The sequence below is a fragment of the Patagioenas fasciata genome, chromosome 7, assembly GCF_037038585.1.
Source record: "Patagioenas fasciata isolate bPatFas1 chromosome 7, bPatFas1.hap1, whole genome shotgun sequence".
NCBI lineage: Eukaryota > Metazoa > Chordata > Aves > Columbiformes > Columbidae > Patagioenas > Patagioenas fasciata.
In genome coordinates, this window is record NC_092526.1 from 2,907,536 (window position 1) to 2,933,581 (window position 26,046).

General features: G+C 39.3%; 1 protein-coding gene across 1 annotated transcript in view; it reads right to left on the reverse strand.

Moving 5' to 3' along the window:
• EPC2 (enhancer of polycomb homolog 2) overlaps positions 1 to 26,046 on the reverse strand; it is a 46,899-nt gene continuing 20,853 nt past the window's right edge. The window contains exons 3-14 of the mRNA XM_065841352.2: positions 22,971 to 23,116; positions 19,824 to 20,030; positions 18,906 to 19,054; positions 18,513 to 18,645; positions 15,775 to 15,963; positions 15,393 to 15,482; positions 12,795 to 12,940; positions 12,350 to 12,693; positions 6,563 to 6,699; positions 4,607 to 4,766; positions 2,668 to 3,001; positions 1 to 1,277 (exon numbers count right to left, since the gene is read on the reverse strand). Coding sequence (XP_065697424.1) covers positions 1,205 to 1,277; positions 2,668 to 3,001; positions 4,607 to 4,766; positions 6,563 to 6,699; positions 12,350 to 12,693; positions 12,795 to 12,940; positions 15,393 to 15,482; positions 15,775 to 15,963; positions 18,513 to 18,645; positions 18,906 to 19,054; positions 19,824 to 20,030; positions 22,971 to 23,116 — 2,108 coding nt within the window. The 3' untranslated portion in view covers positions 1 to 1,204. The remainder of the gene's footprint in view (positions 1,278 to 2,667; positions 3,002 to 4,606; positions 4,767 to 6,562; positions 6,700 to 12,349; positions 12,694 to 12,794; positions 12,941 to 15,392; positions 15,483 to 15,774; positions 15,964 to 18,512; positions 18,646 to 18,905; positions 19,055 to 19,823; positions 20,031 to 22,970; positions 23,117 to 26,046) is intronic.

A 26,046-nucleotide genomic window follows, 5' to 3' on the forward strand; every position in this document is an offset into this window, starting at 1 on the left:
TCCATGTTTTGATATGTATTTTTATTTCCCTGCAGTTTTCACTTATCAAGAACAAGTAACAGGGAAAGTTGTCTGAACTAGTGCATAAACAAACATTCTGAAACACCACTACACGTATCTAATTTACAAGAACCGTATAAAAAAAGTCACTAAAACACTACACTACGAAGGTGTCCAACGCTTACAGTCAGACTTTTTCCAACCCGTTACTTGCCTTGTAGCCACAGGAAAACTCTCCAAAATTGAAAAGACAATCTTGCCACAACCCTCCCTCCCCCCCACCACCTGGGATGGCTCGATATCTAGACATCCAATAATTAATTATTGCAATGATATATAATGCAATACATACCTGGTAAAATATCCTTTATGTGGTGTGTTACAGTTTTAAAGCCGGTTAAAATATGCAGTCTTCAGATAAAATGTAATCAGTTGAAAATTTTCTCATATCTGCACAATTTTACATGTGCTAGATGCATAATTTTCCTAGTCAGTTTTTTTCCTGTGTAATTATTTTTTATAAACTGGTATTATAAATAGAAATATACATTCAAAATATATGGAAAAGTGAGTTACTACATTAAATTTGCATGTATCGATCCATCCCTTTCCCCTGCACAGTAATAGAAAATACTATTTTGCCTTGAACTTCATATTTGACAGTGAAATGCCACTAAAGTATTTACCAAAAAGTCCATCTAGTCAAATTGTGAAACAAAATGAACCAAGTGAAAACTTTACATTTCCTTTAGAAAAAAATTACAAGAATTTTGTTTCCTAGCTATGAATCTTTAACTTTTTTTTTAGACACAAAGTTGGATTTATTTGTACAAGATACAAAATGTAAACATGGCAAAATAAATAGTTAAAACAAGTGATGCAGGATCCCATTTCATGCTCATGATCCCATTAAAGAATTATTTTTTAATCCATTCAGTTGCAAATTCAAGTGCAAAAGCATGATGATGAATATCTACTATTCAAGTAACAGAAATAATATTGATGATACAAATAAACTATTTTACAAGGTAGTGATTTTCCCAATTTTACAAAATTTACATTATATATCGACTTAATACACGATATAATGATAGTCCATTTAGGTCCATTTTAGTTCTCTGTGATCCACAGAGCGCGGTATTTTGCATTCGTCTGGAATATAAACGACGACACCATTAGCACAGGCTGAGACCCTGGTTTGAGGTTATGTCACTTCCATGGCTACTGTTGTCTCTGCTATGCCATTTAAACCCAGTCGTTCTGGTTCATGGTTCTCTCTGCAAGAAAAGACATTTTCAATCGTTACCAGCAGAACAGGAGTATTTCCTTACGCAGTTTTTAATAATTCTTCCCATGAACTGTTTTCTTTATGCAGCTGTTACCTGCATCAGCGAGAAACCTTGAGAGATCCACTACAACAGATTATTTAAAACTAAATACTGGCATTTAAGAACCGCTTTTACTCCACTACAGCGCAGTCCCTTCTACAAGATTAATGCATTTAACTGTAAATTACCAGCCTAAATTATGGATAAGAGTCCTAAAAAGTACCCCGAAGGAGCAAAGCCAAAATATACCGTGATGACTCAGCATCAATTATTCTGTCAGGGAGCAAAGCATTGCTCTGACAGAACTTCCCCACACCCCCCAATTCCGCTTTAGCACTAGCGCAAGAAATCTTATATTTTTTAACTTCTTATTCTCTGCAGAGATACCCAAGACCTGTTCAGCTAAGGCGGTACTTTTCAAGGCATTTGCTGATATGACTTGAAACGCCCCCCTGACCTGAGGGAAATAAGAACTAAATGTATAAATGATCTAGAAGTACGCTTTAAGGCATGACTGCTAATTTAGAAATACCTTTTTCTCAAACTATGCATTGACTAAATTACACATGCGATTCTCCATCTCAAAAAGCTCCTTTTAACCTCTCTGGAAGCATTATGAAATGATTGGTAAGCCACAACTGTTATTATCAATTTTTTATTTTTTAATTTGTAAACAAATCTGACTTTTAGAAAAAGTAAGTCACACAATCCAGCAGAGACTTAAAACGAAGGCCAAATATTGCCATTTTCAGAAAACCCAACCAACTGCAAGCTCCTGCCACTCCTGTGAAACATCTGAGTATCCTGAAATAATAGTCCATATATGTCCATATGGGCATATATGGACATATATACATGTATATGCTGAAGACACGGGTTGGCACATATATCTGCTTTATATGTCACATAAATATACGACACACAGAGAACAGGTATGTGCCAGCCTGCATCTTGCAATATGGGTACACAAAGTTATGAAGAGAACATACGGAGAGTTTGACAGAATCCACCCAAAAGTGCTGCATGAGAAGGGACAAATGATAATGGTTCAAATGATGGCATTTTAAACACAACAGATGTTCAGCCAATCCACTGGTACCTAAAATCAGTGCAAATTATTTGAGGGTTCATCCGCAAAAATCAGCTTTTGTGGTTTGTCAGGGCCATGCTGAAGCAGCCAGCAGCTGGGTTTTCCTCTGAGGTCAAAGCTATACTGAGAAGTCTCTTAATGATGGAAGTAATTCTGTTCAGTGCTCTAGTGCAGGCGTGGGCACATCTGTGGTGACATTTATGTGGCACAAACGTAACTTTAAAGCGTTCCCCCATGCGCCGGGCTTACCTTGCTATACTGCTGATGGCACTGCTAGGAGTTACCTTTGGCACTCTGTCCATGCTGGCAGCAACTGTGGCGAGTTTTAAGGCTGTTGGCGACGGAGCTGAAGTCCTTGTGTTGATATGCACATTGACCGGAGACACGACGCTGACATTGTTGAGGTGCACCGCATTCGTCAGGCAGGAATTGTTGATGGGAAGTGGCTGAGGGCTGCTCGTGCACAAGGCTGGAATTAAGTGGTTTGTGGTGGTGTGGCCAACTGTCCTTACGAGCTGTACGGTTGAGATCCCTGGGCTGGATGATAAAGCCATGTTGGTGGAGTACAAGGTTCTAGAGGTTCCTGTTACAAAACAAACATTGTTAATTAAAAATATGTTATTTCTGAGATTCAAAGACAAAGATTAACCTTGAGGGTAATGCCTGGAGTATGTATGTCACTGGAGTTGTGCAAGAACCTGATTTTGAAAGATTCACAAAGTGTAAAATTTCAGAAATATTTCTAGTTAACGTTAGAAATATTACATGTCTTTTTTTGTTCACAGGAACATCAGAAAGTGAAAGAAGTTATTGTATGACAAAGAACTTTTCTACTATCCAGCTTTGCATGTCTCATTTTAGGTGCCTTAAAAGGGCAACATTCCCCATAAAATTAAATTGCATTGGGAACAACTAATGGTGAAGCCAAATTCTGATGCTTTGGATCACCTCCTCACCTCCTAGTTTGTTCTGCTGGCAACGTAAAAAGGTTCTGGGGACCCGTCTCCCTCAAGGCGGCAAAACTAGAGGTCTAAGACTAGGACAAGGTAGCAAACTGCGATCAGGTTACACTGCAGTGCTCCCTTTGCACTCCTGAGATACTTCAGGTTTCACAGAGTGTGTTCAAACCAGAGGTTCTCAAAGTTCATCTCTGTATCCCAGCTATTCCCCATTCTGATTTTGACCACAAGGGAACTAGAAACATTTTCTCTTAGATTCTTATTCCTGGAAAAAAAAAAATCTGCTTTCAAGTAACATTTCCTAAGTCACAAGTTTTTCTCTCCTGAATTGGAGTAGCTGTTTGACACCATTGCTACTTACAGCTTTAGAACAGTAACAGAAGTCTCGTTTTACATGCATGATGTTTGCAATGGTTTTCATTGATTGTAAAGCTGTGTACCATGTACAAACATAGTACGTTATCATGTGTCTGATCTTATACCCCTCAAAACACCACCCTTTCAGAGATGATCTTAGAGAATTACACATAGATCTCGTTCTCTTTCCTGGAACTGTTTCAGCATATTGATTGTATTCAGTTGTGGTGTTGTTTTGTTTTGTTTTCCTCCCCTCTCCAAAAGCCTTTTATTTGCTATAGCAGTCTAATTCCAAACAACATTTGTCTCTCGGCCCCGTGGCTCCTACGCCAGCAGGACAGGCGCTGCCGCAGCTGGTAGCAGAGGTTTGGAAGGGGTGGGGAGGGTGGGCAATGCCAGCTCTACGCCTTGTGACACCTACACTACCATCACAAGAATTGCTACAATTACTTGATCAGTATGTTTTGTCTGAATACACAAGTGAGACACTGACCAAATAGTGTAGCAATTTTTCTACTTCCTTCTCAAAGTACTTAATGTTTTAAGCAACTGACTTCTTTTAATTACACATTCACACTGTTTTTAAAATGCTGTCACTTTTGCTTTTGATTGTAACAGATTAGTAAAAGATTAAAGCCTACAAAAGAAAGCAGAAACAATGCTCTTCCAAGGTAAAAGAACATTTGGTAGCCTTATTATCATATTAACCTGCATGCTATTGCACAGAAGTATTTTAAAGAACAATATTTAGAAGTACAACAATAGATTTGGTTTTCTTTGTTGTTTATTAAACAGTGGTTTAAAAATCAGAAATAAGACCAGTTGACATATTCTCAGCTCACACTAGACCATGAGTTGTAAGAAATCATCACCTGAAGGCTGGACGACACCATTAATGTTGTTGTGGCTGGTGTTTTGTTCCTTGGCGACCTCGCTGCGACCAGGAGCGGGTGCACTAACCACAGCAGATGCAGCAAAGTGGGCGCTGGCTGAATCAAGTGTTTTTGACAGACAGTCGGAGGTGCTGGAGCCCTGCGAGAATTAAAAACAACAAACACAACTACTTTAAAAGTCCAAAATGAAATACCAAGTTCAAGTTGCTATAATGCACAATTACCAGCAAATAAATAAATAAATATCCTAAAAGTGATCTAATGCACCACAACATTAAATATTCCCATATCACGAATCAGATGAGAAGTTGAAAATGAGCGTCCAAATGAGCATGGAGTCAGCTCTGCCCAACTGAGGCACCAACAGCAAATGCCGGTCTTGGCACAGCACAGCACTCACTGCTGTGGGAGAGAAGGCTCTGGGGAGACCTTAGAGCAGCCTCCAGTGCCGAAAAAGGGACCTACAGGAAACCTGGAGGGGGACGTAACAAGGGCATGGAGTGACAGGACAAAGGGCGATGGCTTTAAACTGGAAGTGAGGAGATCTAGATGAGAGATAAGGAAGAAAATCTCCCCCATGAGGGTGGTGAGAGCCTGGCCCAGGTTGGCCAGAGAGGTGGTGGATGACCCATCCCTGGAGACATCCCAGGCCAGGCTGGACGGGGCTCTGAGCAACCTGAGCTGGTGAAGATGTCCCTGTCATGGCAGGGGGGGCACTGGGAGACCTTTGAGGTCCCTTCCAACTCAAACCATTCTGTGATTTTCTGAGTTTGAGAAGTTTCCTCTTCAAAAATGACTATGCCTTAAGTTTCCTTCTCTCTTCTTTCTCCTGGCAGCAAATACCGTGAATGTATAAATAATTTTCTGTGTTTATGGTACTTTCATTCTCATGGAGTAATTTGTAGCACAGCATAAGTGCCCAGAGCATTCTGGAAGTACACATCTTCTGTTAGTCCAGCTCTCTAAAAGACCGGTAAGTACCGGAAAGATCCCCTGAAATGACTGAACGTATCACTCCGCAATTTCAGTTTACATTAACTAAGAAAATTACTTCCCAGAGTATCTTAAAAATCCAAAATGCATTCCTTTTGTTTAAATATTATGGTATTGTATCTTTACACCTACAAATAATGTCATCAGTAACCATCACCACAGAACCCCCAATTAATCAAAGCAGAAAACACTGAGGGGAAGGGACAAACAGCACTGGCAATTAGATATAATGTGCCCAAAGTAAAGTAAGTTTTCCTAGTAACAGCTTTATATTTTCCTGGTAAGAAAATAACAGAAAATTAAGCTTGACAAACAAAGCATATTCTTCCCTTGCAAGGCATTACAGATGAAAAATATGATTCTGTTAAAAGACAGAAGTAGTAACGCTGGGATGGGACAGGAAGCGGGGAAAGGAATCAAACTAAATATGCAAAGCTACCTTTTCCCTCTCAGAAGCTACCAACTTTGAGTACTCACTGCGTATCTGTTCACAACACAATTCATTACCTCCTAAAGCAGTTGTAATAAAGAAGTCTCTTTGGGGCTCTTACATAAAGAGGATAGAACCAGTGAAAACAGTTTGACTGGACAGAGCACTGGTTATTTCTACACTGACTGAGCCTGTGGACGTAACACAACTTTTAAAATGCAGCCATGATATATAATGTTAAAAAACCCAACAGGTTTTGATGTTGAAACTTCAAATATTATCTCATTCCAAATAGAAAAATGAACGCAAGATATTTGTAGTAGCTACAGCACAAGTTGCCTTCCAGGCACTCCACGGCAAACTGTGAGTCTCTTGACCAAAACCCATTGTACATTCATTCTAAGACTTAACCTATTTACTGAGGTGTTTTATTTGGCCTACAAAAGAGCACAAAAACACACAGTAAGCAAAAAGGAAGATATGAACGTTTGACGAGATTTCGGGTGCCGTACCTGTGCTTTCGGATGTGTCTGTTGTGAGGAATGCTGAGATTGCTGTTTCTGCTGAAGCTGAGCAAGTTGTTGCCTCTGCATTTGAACTAACTGCTGTTGATGTGTCTGAAATTGCTCCTCTGTGATCCCCCCTGTTACTACAGAAAAGAAAGGGAAGCTGCTGTTAAACAGGCCTGCACAAAACAAACACCTCAAATGCAAGAGCACATCCACGTGGTTTAAGACAACATATACTGTGTTGGACGCTTGCAAAGATCTTCATATATTCCTATGTAAAGCAGAGGTCAAGCAAAATGTGTTTGTTGTGTTCTTTTAGCATGGAAGCTAATTTCCCTATCTTAAACTTAGTATACCTTTGCAAGTATCACAAAGCACCCTTATTTAGCAAATCAGTTTCACCTTCCTATTTCACACTTTTTTCCTGAAGGAAGTACCTCAGTTTCACCTCAACAGGATTTTCTCTACCCATTAACTTTTTTTTAAATGGAATAAAAGTTTAAGAGTGACATAAGATGTTTGTTTATGAGAACCAGGTGAATGCAAGCCCAGTAGTCCCACACTCTCAACAAGGCAATAGTGAAGTCAGAAAAGCTGTTCTCAATATTCTCTAACAAAGAACTGCATACTTGATGAATCAAAAATACTGCCAAGTGTTTCACGTTAAAACCTGAGTTTTGTGCAGCTGATGCCAACCTCAGAACTAAGTTCTCCTAGGAGGAACTAAAAGAGAACTCACTCTTCAAAGATTCCCATTAACTACATTTCGCCAGTTTATTCTGAACTATATTCTTCCAAGACTGAAGCGGTTGTTCATCTCAAACACCTGGATCCTGCAGCAATATCTTCCCAAGAGACACTGAGCTAACATTAAAATATGAAGAGATCTGTCTTTCAGGGTCCGGTTCTTTCATTTACTAGTTGTAATACTTGCATTCCATTTCAAATAAATACCAAAATTAAAACTGTGTTTAGAAATTAGTACTGAAACTTCTTCTTTACTGCTACATTAAAACAGGCTTCAACCACATTAGGAGGGCACTTAAAAATCCAATGACTTATACGGTTACTCCGATTAGAATGTAGGGATTTTATTATCATTTCCAACATATTCTAAAATAATATTTATTTCATTCTTAGCTGCACTTTTCTCCCCTTGAATATTCTCACCTATTACTATAAGCACTTAACTCAAAGTTCAGCCAGCTAAACCTGTTAAATTCCCTCCCAACGGTCTCCCAAGACGTGTTGCATTACTAAGGCAACAGAGCCAAGAACAGCATTATGGAACATTACATATATATGTATTTCTATTTTTAAGTCCTGAGGTAACAAATTCCAGAACACATCCTTTGTTTTATTAAAAAAAAAAGAAGGTTTAGAACAAGCTCATACAGTGCAAAGAAATACCTAAATTAATTTGTGCTGCAATTTGCTATTATTTGTCTGTAGTACAGGGCTATGCACCCAGACTCAATGTTGCATTCTTCTACGGATGGCAAAGACATAATACAGGAAAAAAGAAATCAGAAAGCAGTCTCCACATCAGAGGTTCATGTAATTCAGCCTCCGCATCAGTTCTGTGTTCTCAACCTCTCTTCTCAGTTTGACACGGCCCATGAAGCCACGAAACACTCTACTGCAAGGTACAGGGAAGACGACCACAGTAATGTAAAAATCGCTGACTCTGCCTCAATATGTTGAAATTCCACTTAATTTGCTACCTGTCACCAGGCATTCATTCAGTGGTCAGACTGAATTCAGCTGTTAGCCTTGTTATAAAACACCAGATGTTCATTAGCACATGTAATATCAGTTGCTTCTGCCAGATAAACAACTGAAGGGTCCTAGAGAAAAAAATAGGAAACCTCTACCCATGTGCCAAGGTGGCCTTTAGGGTCAGAGGTAAGTGCAAGTGTTCTATACTGCTTAGAAAACCTTCTATTCACCAGAATTTCAGCTTCCACTGCTGAATATCAGCATTTTCTATTTTACCACAGTCTGACTGCATTGAAATATTGCAACAGAAGAGGGGAGAAAGTCAATGTGCACTTAAGTCTTGCAGGCTTCTCTTCTCGACCGCTTTGGTTTAGATTATTATGTCACTTCTCTTAGGATCTGAAGGCTTTAATCAAAGATCATCTTTCAGGCTGCCCCAAAAGTGGTATTTCATTACTCTAATTACTTCTATATGGTATTTAATTCTGGAAAAATAAATACCTCTAAAAAATAAAAGTTTGTTCCATAAGCAAAATTTTTCAGCTGAGTTGTCTTTTGTTACTGAAGGACATGGGAACTAAAGAGATGAACTATTTGAGCGGGTGAGTGGAACCGGCAGCTGAAGCAGACTGAAGCCAAATGCAACGCCCACTGTACTGTGGATTGCTGGAGACGCTGCCCAAAGCCTCCTTACTTCAGTCCCAAACACGAGCTGAGCTGCACTCTAGGAATTCAGCAAGCAGGTTCAGTGTTACTCAGCTGTCGTAAGCAGCACTGTCGCCAACCCCTGGTAACCTCCTTCCCCATCATCTCTCCTGATGATGGTTTGTATCCCTAGCTCATCATTTATCTCATTTTAGATCAAACAGAGAATTCTTCTGAAGGCGTCTCTGGCAAAGAGACCAGCTTTCTTTTCCAGATATAGTGTGTAAGACTTCACAAAGTTTACACAACTGATCAAAGGGATCACATTGTTTCAGTGACCTTGTCTCTAAAGTTCCTCAAATTCAGTTTTGCTGTTTGTAGTTCTAACAACATGAGCAAGAGAGTAATTTAACTTGAAACAGTGGTTCTTTATTCATGCACTGATTAGGCACTTTCAAGAAAAGATTAGTCACACATTTTTAAAATAAGTCTCTCTCTGTTCGTACAACGCTCAGCATTTGAGGAAATACCGGAGTAGGAGCTGCTCTATTAATACAAGTGAAAAATAGAATGCAGAGGTAGCTTTAAATATCCTTGTGCATCAAAACCCAAAGCAAGCAACTCCAAGTCTTCTCTAAACTAAAAGAAAAAAAAAAGCAAAACCAATCAGTTTAACTGCCACCATTGTTCTCTAGAAGCAGCTTTATGCTTACAGGTAAGTGTGCTACAAAATCAACTGATTTCAATTATCATTGCCCCAACAGAATTACTCTAACACACCGCCAGACTTTGACCAGCCCTTTTAAAATTTACTCACTATTTACTAACGAGAAAAATCTAACAGCAGCGTCGCTTGCTGGCTTAGTTATTAGGTGAAGAGTTCTGTTGTCTATTGCATCTGATCCTTTACCAGAATTACAGGATCTGGTTCATAATTTAAATCTGGAAAGAAAAAAGTCTTCCATAACCATAAGTTTCCCTGCATAACGTACCTGAACTACTGAGTGATCTTTATTCTAATCTAAATGTATGCTTCAGATTATTTCTACGATTACATAACAGAAGTTAATTACTATTCCTCTACAAAGTCGCTCAGATCCATTGGATTTGTTTTAATGCTTTTTTTTAAGATATTTTTCTATAGTCCTATCATTAAAATGCGTATTTCTCTATCCTTTCCTTTAGTCGCTTTCCCCTAAAAATCCTAATTACACGAGTGCTATTTATCAGGTCTGTCATAATTCACTATGCAGCACCAAGAACTCATGCTGTTTTCAATTCTTGGGTTTTATTACCCAAACCAGGAAGGACTGGCATTTTTTTCTTATGTCTACCCAACTCCCTAGCAGAACACAGGCAGCCCCTTTCCCCGAATGTACTGCTTCAATGATCTGCTCATTCTTGGTTTCTTACTATGTGCCATCTCTCCTCTAGCTACCGGAATTCTCTTCATTTACCCTAAAGCTGGGTACAGAGATTCCACAAATGTCTTTGACCTTTTTCCTTCACTCATTTCTTCATTTACTATTAAAATCAGATACATCAGCTTCCATCCCAAAATATTCTCCTAGTTTTTTCAGGTAGATTCCATCCTCAGGGAGGGTAAAAAGTCTCCCCAGAGCAGAATTCAAAGCATCAAGTTTTCCATCTAGCTGATCCTTCAATCATCAATGAAAAATTATAGGGAAAAAAAATCATGAGCTTAACCTGTATCTTTTTAAGCAAGTTTCCTTACCTTGGTGTCATCATACGTTACTCATGCAAAGAGAAATCTTGCAGTTTTACTTGCTCTCCTTACATAAAGAGCTACCAGCAAATTCTTCCTTGTTCCTTACAGCTTACGGTCCATGTTTCACATCCTTAACTCTGACAAATAGTATTCCTTTCTATTTTCTGCATTTGCTTTATCTCTTGATGCTTATCAGTACTCCCATCACACAAAACTGCCCCTTTCCACTACAGGTGCAGTTGTCCAGCCCTTCAAATTCCTTACAAAAAGAAGAATTACACAAAATAGCACATTATGTCTGTTCTCTTCATGCAGTAGAAAAAGAATATTCTTGTGCAAATCTTTTCATGAGAGAGAGAACAAGATAGAGGTTGCAACGATTACGCTGTAAACTAAGTTATGAAAGTAAATATTCTGTGCCTATGTCAGTGTTACACTGATGTTACTCAATGAGCAGGTACAATGTAGTGAAAACTACTTTTGTCTTCAATAAATTTGATTTCCACACATTAATTCTAAAGGTATATTATTGAAGATTAAATACCCAAACCTGCAACTGACTTAAAAAAGACAGACCATTCCACATCAAGTTAATTATGGAATTCAGTACCAGCCTATTATATTAACTGATTATCCTGCTTTACAATGTCTAATTCTGTGTATACACAATAGTGTGGGAAAATGCTCAGATGTGTCTTGATGCTTGGTAGCAGATCTCTTTTGGCGTATCTCCAATTGGTCAGCTTTTTAAAGCATCATACATCCTTTTAAGATTATAAAGAAGTGACAATGTTAAAACCTGAGCAATTACAACTCCTAGTAAGCGAAGCAAGTGATGTAACAACTGCTAAGGTAAGCTTAAAGCACATTTTTCTTTTGGTGGCTGTTATTCCAACTTCAGTGCTTCTATACTCAAATCACTAACAAAGGGTCTACAAAGATTGGAATTGTGGGTATTTTATGTTCCTGTGAAGAAACTACAATAAACTTTTTTTGTTTTAAGGTAAAGCTGTTTATATGTGAATGGCTGTCTTGCTCATCTGGAGCTATCAGAAAGATCATAAAGATCATAAAGCTGCATTGGCTATGAGAGTTAGACATGACATTTAAGGGAAAAAAATCTCCTGAAGCAATGGCTGATGATTTTCGGAAAAATCAGCGAGGGTGCATCATTAAACGATGCCAGTGTCAACATTTTTCCTACCATGGCTATCACCAGCAAGCGTTGTTTTCACACTTTCCCATGCCTGTTCAGTACGCTTCCTAAATTACTGCTGGTTTTCTGAGACCTTTTGGCAAGATTTAAAAACAGAAACTCCAGGAACAAAACCAACATTCCCCCACACACACCCCCAGAAACCAACTGCTTTTGTTTTGCATTTATGAAGAGCATTCCAATTAATGTCTTTAAGACTCCATCACACCTAAGCAATTCCTAAATACAAGTAGAATCACTCCTCCGAATAACGCACATTTAAGTCTGGCACTTTATCAAGATTCTATTGAAACCATAATAAAAGCACAAGGAACAGGACTGTTTGTGGAAGAATTCTATATATTCTAAGAAATATAAAATAATTAGTTTATATCTTTGGTTTAGGTACACGTCCCGGCTGAAGATGTTGCGAGTCCAGTCACAAGAAAAAACACTGGAATTCAATATTTTAAGTTGCAGAAGAATTCAAATCCTTGCCTACCTGATATGCCATTCTTGCTGGTGTTCAATAAAGCTACAGATGCTGCAGAAACTCTTTTATTATTCACAGTCTGCCCTGGTTTCCTTGAGGTACATTCTTCGCTATCACTGTCCTGTAGATTTAGTAGCCTTGGCTGAAAACACTGCAGTCGACATGATCTGATATTGCTTAGGATTTCAGAAAGGGACAGTCTGTTTTCACAAGGTTTATTGGAAGCATTGGTCCGTGAAAAATTAGAAGAAAAGTCTAAAGTCTGGGAAGAGCTGGAAAAACTGTTCAACATTTCCGGGTCAATCTGTCTCAAGACAGGATCATGTTCTGTTGATATTCGGTCCATTATAACCCTGATGAAAGAAGATGTAAAAAAGATGTTAGTTTATCTATCTCTTCCTAATAACTTTTATCCTTTGAAGGTGAACGAGGAGTAAAAATAATGCAACTGTACCTTCCACCCCTGCCAATTCGTCTTCTTGCAAATCCTATACACCTCCTTGGAATTGTAAGGGTTGTAAGGCAATGCCTGAACCTCAGTTTGTCCAATTCTGCCAATTCTGAGTTTTCATAGGAAGAATTAGTTTGGTCCAAACGAGGCTGTAAAGAAAAAAGAAAAGGCAATTTTGCACTCAATTAGAGTGTCTACTTTGTTTAGGTCACTACTAGGTGATCATCATACACAGGCTACAGCATAGAAAATGTCCACAGAACCATCACTTGATTAATATGCTCAGATCATGACAGAACCTGGAAAACGCTATTAAAAAAAATACATAAATTCAGAGAGCAGCAAATACTCTTTGATTAGTCTTAAAATGAAACACCACAACCAAAACATTGAACATGCCAGAATTAATTCATTCTAATCAAGAAGCGCATAAAAGTGTTCTACTCAGACACAGGTCCACCTGGCCCAGTACCTCCTGTCTGACAACGGCTCTTTCGGGGATTCATCCCAGGATACAAACTGCGGGGAGCAATTACTGTCTGTGCCAGCCTCTGAGCCTCAGGCTCCTAGAAGCCAAAGGGCGTCCTGCGGGAAGGCTGCACCTGGACTACGTTCTGCAGCGAGCCCAGGGCCTATCCTTAGGACATTTGTCTAATCCCACTAGTAAGGGTTACTAGGATAAAGCTTTTGGCTGCAGAAATGAGTTTATGAAAAATAATTGATAGAAATACCTTAAAACTATATGCACAATTTCAGTGCTAAGTATCACACTACAGAAGAATACTTTCAGTACTTCTTGTGACAAAGGAAATACCAAGAAGGCTCGATCGCTTCTCAAAGATCCCACTCAGTCACCAGTACACAGCAAACTGACAAAATCCCCACTCAGCGAGCGTGCAGTCTAAGCGAGTAGATTATTTCAAAAGGGGATCCTAAATGCGCAGTTTAGTTTTACTCAGGGAACTCACACTGCCAAAGGTAACAGATGCCGAGCTGAACGGCCTTTGTTCCAACACACACATTCCATTACCAGACCCTGACAGTGTATCTTCTGTATCAGCTTACCTTAGAGCATTTTTATTACTTCATTAATATCTTCCTTATTGTTGTGATCTCAAAATTGCATGATCTTTAAAAGTAGAAATGCTGTGTGCTCCCTGAAATGTCTTGTATGGCAGGTTAATAAATACTGGTTAAAAGTACTTTTTTGTGGTCAGGCTAGACCCAGAACAATAGTAGTGCCATAGATTCAATCCATTCATGTTAAGAGTTAATCAAAACTCAAATGGCTTAAGTAGTTAAAAAACCCTAAAAGACTAACATTAAGGCTGTTAGATAAACTGCTTTTAAACAGCAATGCAAAAGTAACAGAAAAAAAAGAAAATACAAGTTTTCAGTCATCTCAGTTTCTCTTGGTAAAGGAGTTAATTCACAGGCTAAGGAGGAGAAAAAGGTAGGATCAATTCTAAGCAAGAGAGAAGCTTCAGCTAATCCTCTGGAGCTAGGCAGAAATGGTGACTAAATTAGCAATCAACAGGTAAAAAAAACTCACCCAAAGTGAAAGAACAAGTTAAGAGGCCACACAAAAAAATGGGTGTCAGACAAACGTCTTTTAAATAAACCCCTAATAAATTGCTAAAAGGAGAAGAAGAGAAAAACAATGCTGGAGTTGCCTGTGCTGTTCTGGAAAGGAACACGAGCCAGCAAGGCCTGGCCAAGCACACAGCGACCTGTGCCAGGAACGGCAGCACAACCTGCGGGAGATGCCCAGGGACAACTGCAGTATGCTGGGGGGTGGCTGCATTTCCAAAACAGCCGACCCAGTGCCCAAATGACTTCACTGTAAGTGGCTTTAAAGGCTACACAATTACACAACTATTTGGTCATGTAACGTCATTCTTCCCACAGGAAGTAAGCCAAGAAAAACTAGATACACTACAGTGTAGTGCTGCTTTTCTTGGTCCTCTGCAGCCTAAAGGCCCCCACCGATAAACACACGCTCAGTAAAAACATGTCACTGTCAGTGGTTCTGAGATTATGACAGGACATATATGAACAGTCTCTGTCCTCTGCACGTTCTTACACTGAAAAACAAAGTTGCAATTGCATCTACAGTTTGCACTGATTTCAAAAGAGAAGTTTGACTTAACTAAATGGAAAAAAACCCTCAGTGGATGAAACCCCTCTGCTTCAAATAGCAGACTCTACTCAATGGCCCAGCAGGACCTCCCAGCAGGCCTGAGAACTGGGACAACTAGCACAGAACTCTAATAAGCTCTACAAGCTGGGAAGAAATGACACGCTATGAAAACTGAGGGGGACAAAAAACCTCTCCCTTCCTAAGAGTGGCTGAATTGGTCAGCAGGCAACGTGTTGTAAGACTTTCAGGTAATCAGCACATTGAGAGTAATTCTCAAAGACTGAAAATGATTGTCTTCGGATTCACCAAATCACCAAAGCTTTGGTGGTGAAAAGTGGGAACAGAAGAATTATTACATTAGTGCTATACCAATCTAAATAAAAAACCCAAACCAAAATAAAACAACAACCAAACAATGTAACAAAAACCACCCTGCCAAGTCCAACAGCAGATAGTCTTACAGCGTAATACTGGCATCCTGCTCTTCTCCTGAAAGCACAAGGTCCATCAGGATCATTTTCTTCTTCTGCCTCTGATACTGGTGAGGGTACCTAGACCAGAAAACAAAGTCATTCTTCCAACTGCCACATTTATATAACGTAATTTTATTTATTTATTATACAAGCTTATATTTATATGAAGCAAACTGCCACATTTACATATTAAATCCAAGTTCTCTGAAGCACAGCTCAGAAGAAAACAAATTCATAGTTTACGAAAGCATCTTTTATATATATCCACTGTTGGACAGTCATTCTCCATTTCAAGCCAGACTGGCCCAATTAGAGGCAGCTGAAATTTCTCCCCTGTGTAGGCTGAGAGTTGCAGGAGCGCGTTCAGTACCTGCAGGAACTCCTCCTCGTCCGAGCTGTGGAAGTCGTACTGCTTGATGTCGCTCTTGCTGATAGCAGGCAAGGGCTCAGAGGGCTGTTGAGGAGTGACTACACACTCTATTTTAGGTTTCTTTAGATACTTCTTCTTCTGACGTACGACATCTGACACCTCCTCCTTCAGAGATGAATGATGAGGATGCTGTTTGTGACAAAACATGTAAAAAAAATAGTTAACCCTTCCTCTCCTCATGTCTTAAAGACGTGACTGGTTATCTACCAAAACCTCTTAACATGCAGCATCTGTAGACTATTTCAGATACATAATGCAAAATGTATTCGAAACATTTTAAAAATCCAGAACTTGACCTCTGTTTGTCTTTACAGGTACTTCTTAAAAAACAAACTGAAAGCCTGCAAGCCATATGACTGCCGGAGAGGTTCCTTGCTTTGCAGTACACTCCGTATATTGCAACTGAAAATCCTATTCCAATTATTTTCGGAAATCTCAGTTTCCTACAGAAAGCAATTTCAATTTTCTGAGCTGCTCAGATACGTTCAAAAGAAGCTATATAACTTGCTTCATGTTTCTCAGATAGTTTATGTTTTTGAAAAGATGTAATGTTATTCAGTTTTGCAATTTAAGATTTTGGTAGCGTGAACCCTCTATAGTAAGCAACTCCATCAATATTAAACCCTTCACTGGAACACAAATGCTATTAAACTTCAAAGCTTTTAAATTAAAAGGAAGATTACTTCACTTGCAAAATTCTCAATTACAAGTAAAAGCTGGTGCAGTTTTGAAAAAGTGCTTAAGTTCATCCCAAATTAGCACTTATCAATAACCCTCTGACTGAAACTAACTCCAGCAGCAGAGCTTGGCTTCATAATGGAGATGAAAACCAACGCGGAACAGAATTCCTGCAGCAGAACCAAGGCAAGAGATTTGTATTAAATCCAGTGACCACTGGGTGTCGCGGGTGCTAAATACAAATTTCAAGAGGTTCTCAACTCCCCAGCCTTACCTCCAAGCATTTTACAATAACCCCCGGTTCAGGTTATTTCTCAAAGCCACGTGTTAATTCAAAGTTGGGTGCATTTTATTTTCCATCGTATTAACAATGCAACACCAAGTCTCATCCTTTTCCTGTGCTGTACTCAGCTCAGAGAGCTGAACTATAATGCTGACATTAAAATGGCTCGCAGTGGAAACCTGTGCTTTGGTTTGTTTGGGGCTTTTGTTTGTTTTAAAACCATGACCATCTAATATTTCTGGTTTAAAGCAAAGATAGTTCCTAAGATGGACCACAGACACTTATCGGTTAAGTAACAATTAAAGGAAACTCGATATGAAGAAGCAGAAACAAGATAAGCAGAACAACCATTTCTAATAATACAATTATCCTAAGATTGGAAGCAGTTAATTTTGCAATTAATGCCTGTATTAACTGAAAAAAAAATTAAAAAAAAAAAATGTTCTTAAGTAGTCATTTGAAAACCATTAACCCAAGATGGATGGGTTTGTCAATACTGCTGCGTGTATGATAACCTGCTTACGACTGTACTACTGCTCTTTTATTTAATTCTATTGGAACCGCACGTCACCAGAATCAACAAATGCAGTCAGTCACGGTTAACTAGTCACAGTAACCAGGTTAACTAGGATCCTTCAGGAAAAAGTATTTCAATTCTGTTCTGCACACAGACTGTCCGCACAGGAAGACTGTAACGAGTATATAAACCACTACGATCTGGTTTGGTACTGGATCTGAACAGTGATAGAACATACAGAGCTCCCTTTGATGTATTTTTCTTACTGCTTTTGAGTGGAATACATTTCTCCATGAGACAAGAAAAAACAAAATCATTTAACACTTTTAGCTATGGATTATTCTTATATTACTGCTTCTCCAGAAGGTCAATTATAAAAATGAAACTAGGTCTGTTTCGTTTCTGTACAGATTTTAAATATGTAAAGGAAGACTTTGTCCAAGTAGCATTAAGCTACTTCGCTAGTTTTAGGAAGACAAAGTGTGGCACAGAGCGACTCCAGTCTTGCATCCCTCTGCACCCATTCTCTCAGAGCAGCCTTCTGCTCCTTTGCAGAAACTAAAGGCTCCCAAATTCAGTCACTCTTTCTTCCAGCTTCTTATGTTTGCCACTTACCTAATACCAAGGGCCAAGCAGCGGCAGATGCAAAAATGCCCACTCAAGATTACTGAGATGTGCACAGGCCTCAGTAATAACAAACTACTACAAATTCCAGTACGTGTTTTTTTAAACATTAGTTGCTTGCAACAACTTCCAGCTGTCACCAAGATCTAACATTTGCATTCTTGTGCCTGGAAATGTTACTAGAATCCTTTGGCATTCTAGCTGTAATTCAGTAAAATCCTGTACTCAGGGACGCTATCACAAATACAGTGCTCTAGTCTCCCTCTGAAGGGAGAAAGAAAAAGAATTCACTATATTTCTCAATCTCATGGAGGTCCTGATGTCCACTTAACACATTCATGTTTACATCAGTTTACAACAAAAAAGGCAGAACTGAGAAGGAAAATGAAGATTTACAATTCTGCTGCATAAAGAACCAAACCGCAATGCCAGCCAATTACTTTAAAACTTGAGTGGGAAAGATAAACGTCAAACTGGAAGCAAACTTACCCACTTTTCCAATGCAAACATCCGCAGGGTATATCCGAAGGAGCAATGAAACTGATAACAAGAGACTCACAGCAGAAGAAAACTTACCTTAACTTTACATTCTTGAACTTTATGATGATTTCCATTATGAAGAGTGGATGGAGTTGTGCTCATCTCTTTTTCAGGTCTATTAAGCTTCACTTCATTGAGGATTTCACCTCCATAATCACCCAAATGGTACCTTAAAAACACACAATTAAAAATATGATACCGCATTTCCACTGGGAAATGTTTGAAAGACAGGACAGGCAAACAGTTTGCATGAAACCCTTTTATTTCAGCTTCTGAAGTTTACAGTGCTATATAAGGCTTCAGCCATGCCCACGTGCAAAGGCCAGCATCCATACAGAAATAAATCACAAGTGTTCTCAAACCTGTTGGATGAAAATTAAAATCTTGGTGCTATAAATGACTTCTTATAGGTATAATTCGCAATTTTACCTTTTCTCAACAACCTCCAATGTTAAATGCAATAGCTCGCGTTTTGTTTTCTCTCTTCTCTTAATCATCTCCAAAATCGTTATGGCTCTGCTAAACTCTCTTCTTAATTTCAACATCTTCTCATAAGACGCTTCATCATTCTTTCGGTTCTATTGAAAGATTAAACAAATTTTAAGTCAAAAGGAAAAGCCACGAGGCATAAATAACAAAAAAGTTACTAATATTGCTGCAAGTGAGAATCATAAGAGTACTCTCAGAAGAAACTCCCTAAAGCAGAACCTCGTTGCTAGACAAACCACAAAAAGTCAACAAAACCCAACTTAAGATTAATCCTAAACACCACTTTTCAGTCATGTCCACTCATCTTTCTCTGCTCGGATTCCCCATCAACCCAGTGCAACTTTGTCAGCACAAGGAATTCAAGACTTGGCTCCTACAACACTCTTTCCACCTTGATTCTGCTGTGTATGTATGTGCAGTCGATGTAAAATGCCAAGGAATTAGAGATTTCCCAGCTCAAATCAATTCATGCTACAGATACAAAACCTGAACTACTTACTCCACAGCAAATGGAAGATCGTTTTCCCCTTTTTCACGGAAGGGAAAGTTGGCAACTGAGGAAGTCCCACAGCTGCTTGTTTATATGGCAATACTTACAAATCGCCCTTTGAGTTTCAGTTTTCTAAGAAATGGACTGTACATTGTCTATAGAGAACCAGCAGATTACACACTAACTACACTGTCCAACAGGTTTGAGACTTGGCTGGGCCATCCAGTATTGCAACTATGAAAAGAGCCAACCAGCCCAGTGATGACCACAGGGCAGATCCTGCAAGATGCTGGATTGGAAGCAAAATGATTCCTATCACTGCAGGATTTCAAATGACAAACTCAAACCAGTCAAGTTTAACCAGCTACCTTTCTTGTTTGCATCTTCTCAGTTCTCCTCCGGAAGGCAACGTACGGGTCGTTGTTGGTGGAGCCATCCCTCTTTTCTTGTTTGATTTGGGGGATGAGAGACGGCCCTCTGCAATTCTTGCGTTTCCTTACCCAGTAGTCATATACAGCCTTGATAAGGTAGTCATCCTCATTTAGCAGCAACTTAGCTTCCTGAAGTGTTACAAGCTACAAGAGAACATTCAAAAGATGCAACTGAGATTGGGGGTGGTGCAGGGAGAAGGTCACCCTGCATTTACACCATTTTTACGCTTTCTAAATAAACTTCATTCTTTTCTAGCACGAGAGAGTAAAAGGAGGAAAAAAATCTTGATTTAAATGGAAGTACTTAAAGCACCGCTTGGTCTTCCCAATTTAAACATTTAGTTCCCAAATTTTCTGACCCAGCATCATCATCTCTCAGAAACTTTCACACAATAGTCTACAACTTCATCAATTTTGCATGAAATCTAAAACCGCTGTTTGAAACAATTACAAGCGAAGGATATAACTAACTCAGACAGGCTGCAGAGTATGATTTGGGAATCGCTTTGACTATTTTAACTTGTTTTTCCTTTATATGGTAAGTTTCTTATATGGAAGTCAGACTAAATAAATGCAAAAACCATCACTGACCAACTAATACATTACTTTAACATGCTCATATTATCTTAAACACATTCGTCACATAAAAAGAAAAGTATCTCTAGTATTACTGAAAACAGAAGTCAGACAGAACTTCACCTTCCCTGTAATTTGAAAATTATCAACTGAACAACTTAAATTTGCAGTTTTGCAATGTCAAACTATGTTAAATTCTGGCCCTATGTTAGGATAAGAAACAATACATTTCAGAAAAACAAGGATAACCTACATGTAACCACTGCGAGTATCTAAGTGTCAATTCCAGCCAGAGCAGAACAAAATACTTGCAATCTACCGTAGAATTAGAAAAGCACTGAATTGCTTTTAAAAGAAAGCAAAAAAAAAAAAAAAAAGGAGGTGACTAATCTGTCTGTGCTTCTGACCTCACGCAGCATTAGAACAATAATTTTGCATCTGTTCTACCTGGAATGGACATCAGCCCGGTCAATCCAACTCGCATACTCACCGGCATATCCTACCTGTAGGCTGAAGTTGATAGGACTGCATGTCTAGCTAATACACAACTTAAACATTATATTATCACTGTGATATTGCTTAAAACTAATTTCAGTCCCATTTGTCCTTTGTTACCTTTTTTCCAGAACATTTTTATTAAAAAAAAAAAAAACTACTCTGCCTGGACTACACAGTTCAAGTTAAATGTTGACCCTGCTTGCTTGTTTTTGCAAGTACCACCAGTAAAACAGATGCACAGTACCGTTATTCCTTGCTTAAATCAGCTTATCCAAATGCCCACAAGGAAGGTTTGGGAACCCTTTCCTTGGCGTGGAAAACATTCCCACCAGCATCCTTTTGTACTTCAGAGGTGATGTGAACTGTGTAGTAGCCCCAAGTGGGATCTGAGAGCATTATAACCCCATGTGGGGAAGGAATCTGCCAGGCAGCCAAACTTCTTGTTTCTCAGGCTCCAGTAACCTGAAAGAGTGGTTTCTACCTTAATGTTCCTAACACAGAGCTACTCAACATCAGCTCAATGTTTTCTGTAGCCCCAAAGCAAGGACGAGCAGCTTGAACACAGACATCCCTGAAGTTGGGCAGAAAATCCTACACAGGAAGTTCCACAGAAACTTCACCTACAAAAAAGGGATTTCTCCTTACACACCTTACTTTCAATAGGGAGCCTGTTACAGGAATCAATTACAATGCTTCATAACACCTAAGACTTTTGCCGTCATGGACTTCCTTAAATAAGCACTTCCTGGTTCGAAATACCCTTCACCTCTCTGTAATGCCTCAGGGTCATTTACATTTAAGGGAAACAGAAAGGGGCAGCTGACTACAGAGAAACATCAGAATTCTTATTTTAGGAGAAAAAACAATCTTTTGGTTCTTCAATTTAACTTCATTACTCAAGCAATGAAAGATGAAACCAGCATAAGAAGGATGCAATTTACTCTAGAATAGTGACAACCAGAACTGCTTTAACTGAAAGCCAACACAGAGGCATCTACAGAAAAGCTCCAAGAGCTCTGAACACCACACATGAAGAAGTATCATCCAATGTACTCCACAAGTTTTTTCTTCACATCCTGTCTTCTTAACATCGTAAGAAATCTTTACCTAATCTTTGTTAAAGTTGCTCTAAAATGTAGATAATACAATATTATAGCCTCTTAACACATAGCATTGAACTAAATCAGGAGAAGGACCTAAGGCAGGGCTACGGATCCCCCAACAGATTTTTCACTCCCACAAAACATCCACCTCACTGAGAAATAACTCTACCAATTTCAAAGTTGCCTTTCAGAAACTGATCCTTCAGATGTAATTTTCATTAATGTCTTTGGCTTTAGGCTCCTCTCCAGACAGTGACCTCCTGGAACACCTCAGGAACTGACTATGAGGGTACCGGTGTCTTCTGCTAAAATAACTGACTAAATAATACACACCCGTGCTTCCTTCTCGAGCAAGGAATCCAGCCTGCGAGTCTCAGCTGGGGTTTAACTTTCTTTTTGCACCTGTGCATTTTCTACTACAAGGATCCAATGATAACAAATACCTGGCTTTGCTGTCTATGCTTCTAGGTTTCTAACCTGCAAACCTCAACTGAAGTCAACATCCGCGAGTACCAACTACAACAAAGAATCTGGATTCTCATACATGTTTATAGCCAAATTTATACACCTGCCAATCGCCACAAGCTTCTTCCATACCAACACAGGTAAAACGACGTTGTGAGCCATTCTCTAACACACTGCTTAGGAATCAAAATTAAAAAACAACTCCCCCCCAGCCACCCCTTCACCAGTTTCCCCCTCACCTGTTTTTTCTAAGTTACCAACAGTGACAACAAGAGACAGCAATGTGATTTCTGTGTAACTGCAGACCCGCACAAACACACTTAATCCTGCTAGCAGGAAATAAAACAAGTTGAAAAACAGACCAAAAAAGCCACCCAGAACCATGCCACCATAAAGCTCAGAAATCAAAACCACTCAGTCATTTCTCCACACAGTACAATACCTGGCTAGAACTGGCTTTTTCGAGTCTGTCAACCATTATTTCAAACTGCAGCGGTTTGATTTCCATCTTCCGATTTAGTCTGTTCAGTAAGGTTTCATCCTCAGAGTCCATATCATAATCTGGCTGCTCGTTGTCCAGATTAAAGGCTGAAACAAAAATGCACACACAGAAAGAAAAGTGAAGCCCTTGGTACATAACGCACTACGGAAACACCGAAGTGTGCACCTGAGCATCGGAAATTGAAAATGATCAATGAAATTTCAGATTAGCACATCTCTGCCGAAACATTTTTTCTTTATGCTAAAAATTTTCCCCATACAACAGCTGCAAGACAGTAGTTAAAGCTGCTTGTCTCTGACTTCCCAGCATGAGCGGAACCAAAGGAGTTTCATTTTATTTTAAATGGCTTGAAGGGATGACAAAAATAAGTTTTAGTTTAAAAAATAACCATAGAGGCATAGGAACTTTAATATATCTTTGCAAAACAAGAACAAAAATGCTTCTTGACGCTTTTATAACACAGCTCCCCCAGAATATCAATATAAGATTCTTAACAATTAAGATAATTTTCAATCAAATCCCAGATTTGGAGATAAATCACTTAGACTGAAGTTCCAACATAATTTCAGTTGCCCATTTTTAAATAGCTCAACAAACTTAGAGCCTTAAAATATTTAACAGGCTAAGCTTTTTCCTTCTTGTTTTTCTTCATATAACTGTGCAATAAGCTGTAAAAATGCCAGACCGGTGCTGCAGGAATTGTTACTTTTTCTCCAAACCGAACTCAACCCTAGATGTAGAGCCTGAATATTCCTCCATACTGTCCAAATAGTAAGTTCCCAACTCTACAGCAAAGCTCATGTCTTTATTACAGATTGCAATACTCATTTTCCACACTTCCACAAAGTTTCTGGCCCTAGTAAAAGCAGAAGGAAGTAATCCCCGAGAGAATGTAGCAGAAACTGTATTTGGCAGGTCTGAGCAAATTGCACACAACAGCAAGAATTCTTAATATGAAACATTAATTGTACCTCATAAAACCTTGAAGAGGTGAAATACTAACTACAACACTCCTAATAATTCAATCAACAAGTTACTGTATTAACGGCAGTGAAGGCTTCTTAAAATATCTTCTGTTCTTATTAGACAAGTAGAACTTTCTTAACTTTATCCTCTTAACTCATGGCTCTATCAGAGCACTAACTTAAAATTTCTACTACTGAGTTTCCCAGTGTGCTTTGAGAACATCTTAAAACAAAAACCTGGAAGCAAAGGAAAAATACTACCCAAAAAAAAAAAAAAAAACCCAACTTTAAAGCAGGCTATAGTATTTTCTCTCCCAGGATCTGAACAGTCACCAAACAGCTGGGAAGTAGCTCATTTTTTCTGTATCTCAGACTTGCCCAAGACCACTCTTTCTGTATTCCAATGCAATGAATTAGCTAAACCACTCCCCACATTTCATCTGTTTGGCTGCACACGGAGCCTCAGATCCATCCGAGAAGTGCTGATCTGCAGTTCAGCACCACTTTCAGCTGCAAACTGCCACCTCTCCCAAGAGACAGCGTTCAACCATCCTACCTCTGACAACACCACTGGGGCAGATGGATTCACTGTAAATACACTCTAAAAATTTATCGCAGTACATTAATAATAGGCTCTAACTCTGCATTAAGTGAAATTATTAATAATATTAATTCAATAATACAAGTCCCATGGCACTGTCATTGTGCACGCAACCTGCAGCACTACCTCTAACAATTAATGTGTGTGTATTAGACTTAAATTACAGCTTACACCATTGGATCCTGCTTCTCCAGTGGCAGTCTGTAGGGATCAAAAGTTCCAAGATAAAAACTGACACGATTTTTTTTTTAATTCACAGTTTTGTAAAACTGTATCAAAACCATCATCAGACAGGACTGCGTACTTAAGAGAGACTGATCCAGTGCCTGGGGGGACTGCCACACAATCCTGTCAAAGACTTGAACAGCCAAATATCAACAAACTGGCTGCCAAGTATCAGTGCTGGGCTCGATGAAACCCGCCTGCTACGTATCACCTTCGGCTTTGCTCCAGCTTCTCCTGTCTGGTCCCAATAATGTATCACGTCACTCATCAACTGAAACAGGGTCCATCGTCCCACCAGAGCCAGAGCCTTCACATCTACCTTTACTGCACTTTGCATCACTGCGAAAAGCTTCTCCCTCACACAGCACTGACCACTGTGCAAACGTGGACTGAGTGTGTCTGACTCCACTTGACATTCAGTTTCAAAACTCTTCAGAGCCCTCCCAGTCCAGTCCAACCTTAGCAGCCCATACTTCTGCGGAACGATGCCCAATACTGCACTACCCCTGCACTACAATCTGTAATTCATTGACCTCTTAAGCATAAACTGCCACTTTCACCAGAAAGGAAATTGGAAGTTTCCCTCACTCCAAGACCATCCCCAGAGCCTACAAAATGACTACAGTCCTAATGTACACAGTAAAACCACATTCAAACAACTCTGCCCAAGGGAGCTGGCTGAAGTTTTCTAGGCCAGAGATTCCCGTCGTTTTGGAAGAGCTCTCCTAACAATAAAGCAGGTGTTTAACCATGTTCACAAATATGATGTAAGAACACACAGAAATCTGCCAAAGTCCAGAAAAGTCACTGCTTGTTGACCCTCAGACAGATGTTGATCTTGCGCCAAAAAAAGTCAACCTATTACTTGTCAGTATATCATTCAGTAATCCCAGCAAACAGAATGTTTCAAGTCATTTTTTCTAAAGCAGAGTACCAGCGAGCAGGAGGATCCCTGTGACAGAGATGTGATGCCATGCACCCACATGCCTTAAGCAGTGCCACTAAGTTTGCCTTCATTTCCAAGAGAAAAGAGGCATCACTGAAAGTTTTTGAGCCACGGACCTTCCTGAACCACTTTTTCAGAACAAGATCAGACAGGTTGAAGTGAGATGCAATCAGCAGGAGACACTAAGAGCAACAAGAAGAAAAAGCCCCACCATTCCATCAACAAGTGACTTAAAAGACCAACCATCTCCAGGAACAAATGGTGAATATTAGTGACGAG